The sequence below is a fragment of the Heloderma suspectum genome, chromosome 13, assembly GCF_057233095.1.
Source record: "Heloderma suspectum isolate Gila_16-S chromosome 13, 16-S_ref, whole genome shotgun sequence".
Taxonomy (NCBI): Eukaryota; Metazoa; Chordata; class Lepidosauria; order Squamata; family Helodermatidae; genus Heloderma; species Heloderma suspectum.
In genome coordinates, this window is record NC_139470.1 from 24,345,014 (window position 1) to 24,358,268 (window position 13,255).

General features: G+C 47.8%; 1 protein-coding gene across 2 annotated transcripts in view; it reads left to right on the forward strand.

The window, feature by feature from the left end:
- SUDS3 (SIN3A corepressor complex component SDS3) overlaps window positions 1-12,346 on the forward strand; it is a 36,869-nt gene extending 24,523 nt beyond the window's left edge. For both annotated transcript variants that reach the window (XM_084820468.1, XM_084820469.1), the window contains 2 exons: window positions 4,314-4,398; window positions 8,492-12,346. In XM_084820468.1, the coding sequence (XP_084676594.1) occupies window positions 4,314-4,398; window positions 8,492-8,590 (184 nt within the window). In that variant the 3' untranslated portion in view covers window positions 8,591-12,346. The remainder of the gene's footprint in view (window positions 1-4,313; window positions 4,399-8,491) is intronic.
- Window positions 12,347-13,255: the final 909 nt, after the last annotated feature.

The window sequence follows — 13,255 nt, forward strand, 5'->3', positions numbered from 1 at the left end:
TCAAAAGTTATTTTCCATTAGAAGGCTGAAGGCTTTTGTTGTGTCTCCCCCCCCCCCAGTAGTGCCACACCTTTTTAGAGATCACATCTGTGTGTAAGAACTCTGATTGATCTGTGGGCTATTGCACATCTGGAATATTGAGCCATTCCCAATCATTTTAGTAAGCACACCCAGCAATGGAATTAGGATGCTTTGGGGGCATATTATTGGCTCCAACCCTTGGCCTGCCAGTTGAGCCTTTCCCCCCTGCCCTTTGTGGTATGTTGGCCTGGCAAGCCCCTTACAAATCTTCTGAGATCCATCGTTTTGAGAACTTCCTAATTAGGAAGGAGGCCAGGGCCCCCTTCCTCATTAGATTGCTTCTTGGGAAAAGCGTAATCCCCTTGAGTTCAAGGCACATGGAAGAATGAATAAAGAGGATCCGATTTTTGATAATGTCACCAACATGCGACTAGTACTGTAATCTGTGTAATTATCCTTTTTTAAAAAACACTGACCTTATGACCTCTTTAGTCTTGGTTGAAGCTTGTGTCTCGCTCGACCCAAAAAAGCCCCACTATGGCCACATGTGGAAGAGGGCTTTGGACTTTTATTTCTGGAACAGTATTATTATTTTGTAGATTTATGTACCGCTTACCATATTTAAAAAAAATATTTCTAAGCAGTATCCCTCCGTGACACATAGAAAGCCACTTTTGAAAATGCAGGGATATTCCAAAGTCGTTTGTGATGTGACATGAGGGTCTGATGTTGGAAAAAAAAAGAAATGTCAGCTGTCCCAGTGCGCATGTCCAAGATCTGGAGTGGAGCTGAAGCTCTTCTTTCTGATCCTGGCTAATTAGTTTGTTCCAAACAAGTCCTCTGACAAAGGTGGGTGGGGAATTTCTCTATCACAGCTTTCCCCAAAATGCTTTGGATTACAACTCCCATTAGTCCGAGCCAAAATGACCCATGGTTGGGGTAATGGGAATTTGTAATCCAAGAGATGTGGAGGACACCACAGAAGGCTTTTCCATTGGATTCAAGATCTCATTGTTTTTAAAAAAACAACAACCAAGGGTCTAACTGGAAGTGCTGAGAATAGCTGTGCTTTTTGCAAATGTGCCCAGTCTGTGCAGTGAAATTTGATCAGAGTTACCACCTTTGTGCATTTGCTATATGAAAGGTGTCTGCACTTGTAAGAAAATTAGGTTTGAAGGGCCTTCTCTCATCCCAAACCCATTATGTACTTTCTGTCATTTGAAACTCTGCAGCTTTAAAAAAAATTAACTCTTTGCCTGCTCTTTGTGAAGCTGAAAGCCAACACTCCTTTCAAGAAAAGTTTACTGTAGGATTGGCTATAGAAAGGAGACTAACAAGCCTTATTTACTTATTATTGTCACTTTATTTAAGCCCATGGCTAATGGGTCCATACATGGGGAAAATATTTACTGGCCTGGATTGATATTGTTTACCCTTTGTATCTTGCCCTCCCGCCAAGGAGCTCAGAGAGTGTTTGTCCAATTTTATCCTCACCAGCATCCCTGTTAGGTAGCCAAACACTGTCATATACTACACCATCCTGGGTTTCCATAGCCCTAATGGGACGCCTGTCAATTTAGCCAAAGTGTGATTTCATTCAGTGTTTCGCTCTTGGCCATTTTTCTTTCCCTTTCCGAGCTCTCCTATTCCTCAAGTTCACTCCTCGCCCCCTTGCTGTAAGAATCATTTTTTAATTATTTGTAATAATGCCTTGGCAAAGTAGTTAATATTTTAAAATAACTCAAGAGTGTGGGAGGACAACTTTTAAGTGCATATTAGATTATCCAAGCTATTATGTGTCAAAAAAAGAATGAAATCTGCTTGCTGAGGGTTGAATGCTCCCTCCCCCCTTCCTCATGAATAAGGGCAAATGTCCCAAAAGAACAAATGTTTCAAGCTAGGATTAGACTGCCTGTGGTTCTTTAGTGGTATTTGGCAGACTTCCTCCTCGCAAAAGGTGGTGTGGTAGCCAAATTCCAAACTGTGTGCAAAATTTTGGTTGAGGTCCACTTTTCACCAGCCAGTTAGCCCCGATTGATAAAAGAACACCTTTCTCACTCTGCAGCAGCTTGGCTTATAATAGCTGTACGTGAGGGACAGGGTCACGAGTGGAACATGCTAGACATTTATAAAACTATGCGTGGTGTATAGAGTTGGAAGGGGAATTTCTAGTGATGCCATCAGGGCAGTCCATGCCCCCCAAACGCAGCAGGGCTGGCTTACCACGTTTTGAAGTAAATGAAGTAATACACATTACCCATCTGAAGGGGGGGGAGGGGCATAAGACCATTAAGCTCAGCGTCTAAAATTACTTTACTGTACCAGTGCCCCCCCCCCCCCATAATACCAGAACTCTGTCATCCAATGAAATAGATCTGTAGTAGATTCAGCTGGGACCAAAGTACTCCACACGGTATGCAGTTAACACAAGGCTGGGCAGCTTCTGGGGTTGTAAGCCAAAGCATCTGAAGGTCTTCAAGCTGACCACCCCTGGTGGCATTCACTGTTACAAGATGTGGCGAAGGCCACTGTCTTAAGTGTCTTCTAAAAAATCAGACCCATTCATAGAGGGGACCAGTGATGGCCGGTGGCTCCAGTGGGGCTGTGAAGCCATTCTGGGTTTCAGTCAGAACCAGCCAGAACTCTAAAGGAGCGATCCAAGGTGCTAAACCCCGTCCTCAAAATAGGTTCAGCACCTTGGATAGCTCATTTAGGCTGAAACCCAGAATGGATTTGCAGCCCCACCGAAACTAGAGCCACCAGTCTTCACTGGAGGAGAGGTCTGCCAATGCCTATTAGCCGTAATAGCCCCCAAATAAAGTCTCTGCATTTTAGAGGATGCGTGCCTCCAAATACCTGGTGCCAGGGACCAAAGGGAACCATCCCCTTGTGCCATGCTTGTGAGTTTTCCAGAGGCAGCTGGCTAGACTAAGATGCCTTTTGCTCTGATCCAATGAAGGGTAATCTTTTGTTAGTATCAGATAGTTTCTTGATGATCTGCCAGCTTGGCTTGAAGCATGATGCTCTGTAGCAGGGGTGGGGAACCTCTTTCAGTCTGAGGGCTGCATTCACTTTCGGAGAAGCTCTCGTGGGCCGAAAGCAAAAGGAAAGGGGTGGGCCAAAATTCCAGCATATTGTAGCTTAAAGCTCTCCCACACTGGAGGCATTCAGGTCGAAGCTGGACAGCCATCTGTCAGGGATGCTCTGACTTGGATTTCTGCATTGAGCAGGGTCTTATAGACCCCTTCCAACCCTGCTATTCTATGATTCTATGAAAGCGCTTACTGCCGGTAACTAAGTCTTAGGAGAGGAAGTTCAACCTTTTAGAATGGGATTTAAACCATGAAAAAGATGGAAAACTACCCAATGATTGGTGGTCATGGGAAACGGTGTGTGGCCATGGAGAGGAGGTGTGGTCATCTGGGATGTCCTCGAGGGCTGGATTTGGCCACCGGAAGAGCCGGATGTGGCCCCTGGTCCTGAAGTTCTGCACCCCTGCTCTATTGGGGTTCCATATCTGCCTCCTGAAGGCTTTTTCATGGAGATTTTTTTCTTTTTAAACTAGCGCATGTTAACCCCTAACCCCCTGCCGTTGTCTGCTACGCAGTTCCAAGCCCCTCAAAGTGACTGCGTTTCATCAGTATTCTCTGTAGTGTGCAGCTCATTGGCAGTAATTACATGTTTAAAAACAGGAGGAATAATAAACTTGGTCTTAAGTAGGAGACACTCACCTGTGTAGTCTGGAACACTGTCACGGTTACATATTGGAAGAGAACCTCATGCTGAATCATGATTACTATTGAGAGCAGTCAGGAGAGTTCACCCTAGCTGGGGAGCAAGCAGGCTGGCTGGTTGGCTCTTGATTTGCAAGCCTTAGGGCACAATCCTAGGCATGTTTAGACAGAAAAAAGTCCTACAAATTCCAGCATTCCACAGCCAGCATGGCTGGCTAGGGAATGCTGGGAGTTGTAGGCCTTTTTTTCTGTCTAAACATGCCTAGGATTGTGCCCTCAGCATTAGACTCTTGCTCCTCTCAGGAGCCAAATCTGTGAGTTACACGTTAGCTGTGCCTCCTCACAAAGCCGCTCCACACCCAGACCACTTGGGTGTCGTCGAGGGTATAAAAGCACAGACAACTATCATGACAGGCAGACAGAAATGTACGGGTGTGATGGATTAAGAAGTTCTCAATCCTTTTCGGGAGGCGTTGAATCGGCTAATTTTCACAAGTGGGATCCCGGGCTGTCTAAGAGGTCACATAGGCCCACACTTACTGAAATATTTACTTTCAGGTATCACAAGAGCCAGGCTATTTATCTGGAGTCGAAAGAGAACACCAAAATCAGCTGCGTGATCAGCTCCGTGGGCGCTAATGAGGTAAACCAGCTTCCTCAAACTTCAGCCATGGTTCTGCAGGCAGCTGGCAAGTTTTGAAGCAGAGATGGCACCCTGCTGGCCTGAAACACTTATTTACAATTTTCCTGCCTGTTTTGGGTGCATGTTTTTTTTTAAATAGCAGGTTGCCTTTTTCCCAGCTTGGATATGGGTGCAGCTTCTGAACCAGATGCTGGGTCCTTCGCTGTCTTCTTTCTCATCAGTTGCCTGGTAACAGCCAGCTGGGGACTGATGGCAGAGCTTCAGGGGCTGAAGTGAAATGTATTTAAGAGCTACGGGTATTTTTTAATAAGAAGGGTATTTTTTTAATCGGACCATTTGCGGGGCTACTGCTTCTAATTTTAATGTGACTGTGATTGTAACTAAAGGGAGCTCTGACTAGCTGTTCCTCTGTGTCAGGAGCAGAAGCTGCCCCTTGATGTCCCTTCTACGCCTTCACTAGCTTCACCTTAGTTAGTTGATTTTGCATCCACTCCGTCCTGATGCCAGTTTTCCTCCGATACGTTGCTAGAAAGGATGAAATGCCCACCGCCCCACTGATCTTTGGCTCACCCAGAGATCTTCCCATTGAAGGCCACAGTCTCTCTTATCCTTCCTTTAGGGGAGTTGGTATAACTCAGTGATCATGCTTAGCATACAGATGATCCTAGGTTCAGTCTCCCTGAACGGATCTGCTTCAGATCCTGGAGAGCCACCACCACTCAGAGTAGACCAGCGGTGGAGAACCTCTTTCAGCCTGTGGGCCGAATTCAATTTCAGAGATGCTGTTGGGGGCTGCAGTCCAGTGGTGGGTGGGGGCAAAGGGGGTGGGGCCAAAAATACACAACATACTGGCGTATTGTAGCTTAAAGCTCCTCAGAGTCAGGGGGCAGTAGCACGTCTGGGCATTTGTGTGGATAGGACACACAGGATCCAAGGGTCAGAAAAACTAGGGACTGGTTCTGGAGCCTCCTCAGAGTCCCTGTTGGTGGAGGCTTCGGTGCCTGAGGGCTCCCAGTCCTAATTCCAAATGACCCAAAAAAGCAACCAAGTAAGCAAACATGCACTGCCTCGTGTGGGGAACCCAGCCTGAGGACCAAACTCAGTTTCAGAAAAGCTCTCTGGGCCAAAAGCAAAGCAGGTGGGGCCAAATAGACAAAAAATACCCCATGTTGCCAGCACACTTTAGCTTAAAGCTCTTACTGCCAGACACTAAGCCTTAGGAGAAGTGGTTCAGCCTTTTGGGCTGGAAGGGAAACGGCACAAAGGCCAGGAAAGCACCACATCATTGGTGGTTGGGGAAAAGGGGGTGGGGCCAGAGGAGGAGCCCGGATTTGGCTCCCCAGTCTGAAGTTCCCCACCCCCTGGAGTAGATGGTACTGGGCTATATTGGACCAGTCTGATCCAGTCTATGGCAGCTTCCTTTGTTCATTATCTCCCTCCTTAATGCCGCCTCAGACCTGCCCTCACAGACCAAGCCAAGTGGCACAGGGAGAACAAAGTTCTGTGGCCAGACCCTTTGGCCCATTTCACACATGACAGTGTTTAGGTGTAACGTGTGAATATGACCAATACATGTTTCTGCAAGCATATAGTACACTTGTCAAGGATCCACTGTGGCCTTCAGCTTCCTTTCTAGTGTACACTTGGTGGCAAACCTGAGTTTCCTGTCACGTGATTGGCCCTTTCATACAGAACCTCTCATCACGTTGTTAAACAATTAGTTTTAAAGAGCTGTCTGGACACAAATAGGGAGCGGGTGTTCAACAACAACAAATGGCTCTAAAACAGCTAGTAGAAATGACCAGAAACTGTGGCAGGTGAGAAGCCTGTTTTCATGCTTGGGATGCAACAAGAAAAAGGGCTGGCAAAGTTGCTTAAAAAAAAACTGCTTCAAGCAAAATAGTGGAGCTCCAAACAAGTGGGCAATTGAAACAAAAATATTTTGTATTGCTTGCTCAGGCTCTGAATTATGGCTGCTATTCAAAGTGTCTCTTTCAATTAATAATGAGACTAGTCACAGAGATGTCATTCTGTTCAGTGGGTGATTATTCAAATGAGCATGCCGTGTTGTACCAAGAGATGCAGTAGAACATAACCTTAAATCACATTTAGCAATTTTGCTCTTATTAACATTAACAATAAGGAACTTAATGTAGTTAGGTATCGGCATAATTGAAATTAAGTCCCAGCTTGTCCTAGTGCCAGAAATGGGCTTGAACTTGGGACGGAGGATTCCTCTGGAATCAGCCAGTTTAAGCAGGCTTAACTTCTTTCAAACATCCACTTTGGGAAAGATGTTATGTTATCTTTTATTTCAGCTGGAAATAAAATAAAAATTACCGATGAAAAGTTGGGGGAGGACATAGCTCCATGGTTAGCATGCCGAAGATCCTAAGTTCAGTTCCCCACTTCTCCAGTGGAAAGATGATCTGGGATGGCAGTACAGGTAGAAACTTTGCTGAAAACCTTGGAGTGCATTTCTCGCTGCTACTGGTAGAAGCCAACAGCACTGAGCTAGATAGACCAATAGACTGGCTCTGTGTAAGGTAGTTTTGTGTGTCCACGAGGGCCCTCAACCTTTTTGGGTTGGTGGGCACACTTGGAATTTTGGGAGAGAGTCATGGGTGCTCTCACAAAATGGCTGCCATGTGTAGTGGCGGGGCGGTATTTTCCCATTCATAAAATGGCTATGGCCGCTCACAAAATACTCATTTCCCAGAAAGCAAATTGGTGAGGCTTAAAGAAAAGTAACCTGCCCAAGACCCTAAGTACAAGGCAGAGGAGCAGTCTGAGCTCCGAAACGCAAAACCACTCCTTTGAACCGAAAGGTGGTGCGGGAGGGCAGCACTTTGCTTTGTAGTATGCCAGCCTCCCAGTTGAATAAAAGATTTTAAAAACCTTAAGAAATAAATTAAAAAGCAGGCGGGGCAGGGAGCCTGGTGGGTACTGAGAGAGGTGTCTTTGGCCACATTGGCACCCACAGCCACCCCATTGTAGACCCCAAGTACGCTGTCGACAGCTGGCATTCTTGGGTTGCTGCTAGGGCCCCGGCACCTGAGCAGGGCCCTTCACTGATTTCTTTTCTGGCCTGGCTTTCCTAGCAGGACTGGGCATCTGGACCTAGCCACCCTGTAAATTTAAACCTAGTGTTTTTCAGGGGCATTGTGGGAGATTAAGAGTGCAATCTAGTCGGGATGCCCAACAGCCTCCGAACTCAGAGGCTGATGGGGAACCTGTGCAGAGCGGAAGGAACACGGAGGTGGTCTTTGCCTCCATGGTCCCCCTCCCCACTCTACATTTCCCCCGCTAGTGCATTTTCACTAGATGGGTGATTTTCAGAGAAGGAGGGAAAGAGGCTGGGGCGGCTGGAGGATTCTTTGTAAGTTGGCTGCCCCAGTCTCCTCCCCATCCACAGAACTGCCCCTTTCCTTCCTGTTGGAGCTCACATTTGCGAGCTCGTAAAAGCAGTTGATGCGGTTCTCTCCACATCGGCTGGGAGGGGGCGGGAAATTTGGACTCCTGGGTCTGAGGTTGTAGTGCTGTCTCCAGCCTTGGATCCAGGAATCTGAAGTATCCGATGGCTCCCCAGACTCTTTCTAGGGAGCCATAGGATTTCTGTCCCTGTGTGCTCACAGCTAACCAGCCAAACATTGCTTGAAGCACTGCCAGCTAAGCCTGCCAGGTCCTATTCACAGAGGAGGGATCCACCAGAGGAACTTGGAGCTGGCCCTTGTTTGGTACCCCCTGCCCACCCCTTTTAAGTATAGAAACCGGCCACAATCTAGAACCTAGATCTAGATTGTAGAAACTAGAATCCAAAGCTTATCAAAGCTGCAATAAGGTAGGCAAAAGTGTAATCCTCTTTGGGAAGACTCTGTTTAGTCCCCAGAAAGGTCTTATTACCTGTGTTGCATATGACATCAAGTGTTGGTTGTTATTTTTTTATCCTGATGAAATGCAGAGTAGTTCCACTTCCCCAAATGCTCAGAAGGGGAGGGAGCTTTATTGAGCGACTCTTTCAGACTTCTGATTGACTTTTTTATCTCGGAAAGCTTTTCCTCTCGTCACTGTGTGTTTTGTTTCTTTTACACAGATCTGGGTGAGGAAAACCAGCGACAGCACAAAAATGAGGATCTACCTTGGGCAGCTCCAGCGGGGGGCTTTTGTGATCCGCCGGCGGTCAGCCGCGTGATTCTCTGCACGGGGGCCTCTCTGATGTGTTAAAGACAATCAGCTCTTACAGAGACTCGCAGCTGCTCTTTCTGGGTTTTACTGGCAGAAGGCATTTGTTCCCCTTGCCTTTTCGGAAGCAGTCCGTCTGCTGCCCGCATCATTCCAGCTGCCCTTGTCTCTCTTGTGAGCCCAAGCAACGCCATGAGGGGCTTTAGTTTAGCTCTGGTGTTTTCCAAAGACTATTTAAGGCAAATGTATGCCAGTGTTCTTGGTCTTTCCCTTCTTGTATCCTGAAGAGAGTCTGTGTGGTGTCTCAACCTTTGCCTTTGAGCGGCACCAGCACGGATGCCTCAAGGAGACTTCACGGCAGCCCGCAAAGCTGAGAGGCGTTGAATGAGTAGGAGGCAAATCGGACTGTAGCGGCTGTCTTCACAGCCAGCATGTGACAGCACGGACCCTAGGAGGCACACCGGGGAGCTTTTGGGAGTTTTCACGAGATCCTGCAGCTTCCTGAAATCCCCAGTTGATTTATATAAAGCTGTGGTTAAGGGATCTCGCTTGGTTACTCCGAAGCAACTTAGAGAGCTTGGGGGTTTTTGTAGCCATTTGCAAATCCCAGTAACAGACAAGGCAGGGGGCATTTTTCATTTTCTAGGAATGTCGTTTCCCCATGGAGGGTGAATCGGAGGAATGACTGGACTCTGGGTGGGGGGACGTTGCCGATGTGCGTCTTGTGCCGCAAGGCCCGCTCCTTGCTGTTGCAGCCGTGCCATTTCATCTTTTCTGGGCAGTGGCCGGTCTGGCTAGGAGAGGGTTCTGGCCAAATGATGTGTCTCTTGTGAGGCCTTTACTTTGTGTGTGGGAACCTAGCATCCCCCCAATGTAATATTGAGCGAGAGCCGTTCTTGGAGCCAGATGGAATGTGCAGTGCTGACATTCAACAAGAGCTGTCCTGTTCATCTGACGGGACAGTAGCAGTGAATTTACTCCCAAAATATTTTTTATCTCGAATCTCCTGTGTGGTGTCTGCTTTATCCCCAGCTTCATAACCTGGTGATGCTGTTGGCTGATGCAATGCCTCTATCCCAGTCTAGCCTGAATGCAGACTTCAGTAGAGCTAGGCCTTTTAACTCCTTGTCTGTACTTCAGCACTGATTTCATGGAGCCCCCAACGTCCTGCTGTTGACACACTTCTGAGTCGGCCTTATCACTCCCTCCTCGCTCGACCTGAGCAGGCAGTGTGCTGGATTTTCTTTCCCATTTGCTGCAGCCAGGTGGCAGTCAAACCTCGGCAGTTAGGTCCACATTAGAATCCTCACCAAGCCGAGTGCTGGACTTGGGGCTTTGTCATTCAGGCAGCTGGCTTGTTAGGCACTTCAGCTTGCCTCCCTTTTAGATCATTCCCGTCAAATACACGGATGTAGAAGCCAGCTGTCCTCTTGGAAATACTCGTTTTGAAAAGTCTCATTTTAGATCTGTGCCCAAACAACTGCCTTTGCTCATCCTTCTTTCTATAGGGAAACTTGCACCTTTGCTTAAGAGCTGTGGGTTCATGAATAACTTGTATGCAACTGAGATGAAGCAAAGTGTGAGGGGAGTTGGGAAAAGCTTAAGCAGGAAGGATTTCTTCACACAGCGCATAGCTAAATTGTGGAATTTGCTACCACAAAATGGAGTGATGGCCACCAATTTGGATAGCTTTAAAAGGGGGTTAGACAAATTCCTGGAGGAGAAGGCTATCAATGGCTACTAGTCCTGATGACTGTGTCCTACCTTCAGTACCAGCGGTAGTGAGCCTATGGACACCAGTTGCTGGGGAACATGGGGGTGGGGAGGGTGCTGTTGCGCTCATGCCTTGCTTGTGGGTTCCTGGTCGATGGTTGGCCACTGTGTGAATAGAATGCTGGAGTAGATGGACCCTTGGTCTGATCCAACATGGCTGTTCTTACGATGTATAATACAGGAGACTGCTTTATACCATATCAGACCATTGGTCCATCTTGTCATTGGTCCATCTACACTGACTGGCATCTGCTCTCAAGAGCAGCCTTCCCGGACCTTAGTACCACCCTAGATGTTTTGGACTACAACTCCCACCACTCCTCACTACTGCTTGTTGGCTGGGGCGCATGACAGTTGTAGTCAAAAACATCTGGAGGGCACCAGGTTGGGGTAAGGCCACTCTAGGGCAAAGGTGGGGACTCGGGCCTGTGGGCCAAATGCGGCCCTACTGCATTCCCAAGAAGGCCACGCCCCTTGCCTTGACCCCTCCCCTTTCCCCCTGCTGCTGTTCGTCCCTCAATTGTTCTGTTTCCTGCCTTTTGCACAGTTTCCCCCAGCTCTGCAAGGTTGAGCTGCCTCTCCTAAGGCTTACTTACTGGCCGAGCTTGAAAGCTACGATTTGCTGGTGTTTTTTGTACTTTGCCCCCTCCCCTTTTGCCTTTGGCCCCACCCACCACTGGAATGCAGCCCCCGAGAGCTCCCAGGTCGCAGAGGCAAGTCCCAGCCCTCCTTGGAGATGCTGGGAATCAAACCTGAGACCACCCGCATGCGAAGTGTGTGTCCTACCGCTGAACTGTGGTGCTTGCTGAAATACTGGACTGGAGGGCAACAAGTAGCATGCAAGTCTAGGATGTCCTCTCCGGGTTCCACTGCCCTTTAGATAACTAGTCCGTGGCAGAAATAGGCAATTCTCCTGTTTTGCTTGGTAACCTCTAATGGAGGTGGGTGGGGAGAGCCAGATAATGGAAGAAGGCAGGGTCTGATGGAGGGTGGGGGAATGAGTGGTGCCATTGACAGCTGGAAGAAGACTCTCCTGTGGTGGCTATAGCCAGTGGAGGCTGGTGGCTCCAGGGTCAGTGGGGCAGTGAATCTGCACAAGGTTTCAGTCTGAATGCTGAAGGAGCTATCCAAGGTGCATCGCAATATGGGCTGCTTCGCACCTTGGATAGCCCCTTTAGAGTTCTGACAAACCTTGCGCAGATTCACAGCCCCACTGACATCAGAGCCACACTGCCCATAACTATTCCATCTATTCTGACAGCTGCTGCTGCAGTCAACTGTAGGCCTCCGGTCCTGTGGTGGCTCTCCGTAGGCTGCTGTAGGAACCAGACTGCAGAGAGTCAGGAGCCCCCGCATTTTAACATAGGTGGGAGACAGCCTTGGTAGGTGCTGCCTTGCATAGTAATCATGAGCTGCCAAAGGATTAAAAGCACAGCTGCGGTGAAGCCAAAACAAGCGTATGTTGCAGCTGGGAGGAATGTATGGGAAATTTGGTCCAGTTCATTTTTTTGATCAGGATTGTCCCAGTTTGCATCTTCCAGATCAAACTCAAGACGCGGGTTGAGGTCCATACATTTCCGAGCTTGCAATGTGATCTGCGGACCAAAAGAAATGTGTTTGACAGCGTGCATACATTTCAGAAATGCGCATGAAAAAATGTGTACTTTAGAAAAATGCACACAGATATGCTTTAATCAATGGGAGAATAACGTATACGTTCCAAAGATGTGCACAACCGATGTATACATTTGGACTTCTTTTTTATATATAAGCTTGGGAAAGTGTAAAGTAGAGAAGCGGGAGGCAGGGAGGCTGGCCTTAGTTTCCTTCAGACTGGGGCATGAAATAAGCCTGCATTCACCCTTGGAGTGTTTGTTGGCACAAACCCTATTTGGGTATAAAAGGTGCCAAGAAAACGACAAGTTTTGCAACAGGATAAATCAAATTCTATGTGCAAGGGAGGATGCAAATCAATAAAACGTTTGCAGATTTGCAGCAGAAACATCTTCCAATAACTCACTTTATTCTCATCTCGATCATAGCAATAGTTGCAGAGTTTGCAGTGTTTTGAGGAGTGCTTTGGTTGGGGGAGAGGGATGAGTGACAGGGCTGTGTGTTCAGCATGTCCAAGGTGGCAGAGTCCCCTGGACTGCAAGGAGGTCAAATCAGTCCATCCTAAAGGAAATCAACCCTGACTGCTCATTGGAAGGACAGATACTGAAGCTGAAGCTCAAATATTTTGGCCACCTAATGCGAAGAGAAAACTCACTGGAAAAGAGCCTGATGCTGGGAAGGACTGAAGGCAAAAGGAGAAGGGGACAGCAGAGGATGAGATGGCTAGATAGCATCACCGATGCAATGAATATGAACTTGAGCACACTCCGGGAGAGAGCGCAGGACAGGAAAGCCTGGCGTGCTCTGGTCCATGGGGTCACGAAGAGTCAGATATGACTTAACGACTGAACAACAAATACATCTAATGTGGCAGCTGGTACAAATCCAGCAACCTGAAAATCTGCTTTTGTGACTTGTTTTATAACATTTCTTGTCTTTTTATCTCTCCCCGCCCCACTTCTGCAAGAAGCTCAGAACAGCATACATAGTTCTTCCCTGCCCATTTTATCATCGCAATAACCCCCTGAGGGAGGTTAGGCTTAGAGATGGCAACTCACCAATGGAGCTTCATGGCTGAATTGGGGATTTGAATGTAGGTCTCCCGCATCCTAGTCTGATGCTAGAGGGGCCGTAGCTCAGTGTGACAGAGCACTTGCTTTACGTGCAGAAGGTGCCAGGTTCAATCCCTGGCATCTCCTACTAGGGCTCGGAAAGAATCCTGCTTGAAACCCTGGAGAGCTGCTGCCAGTCGGTGTCGAGAGTGCTGGGCTAGATGGACCAAGGCTCT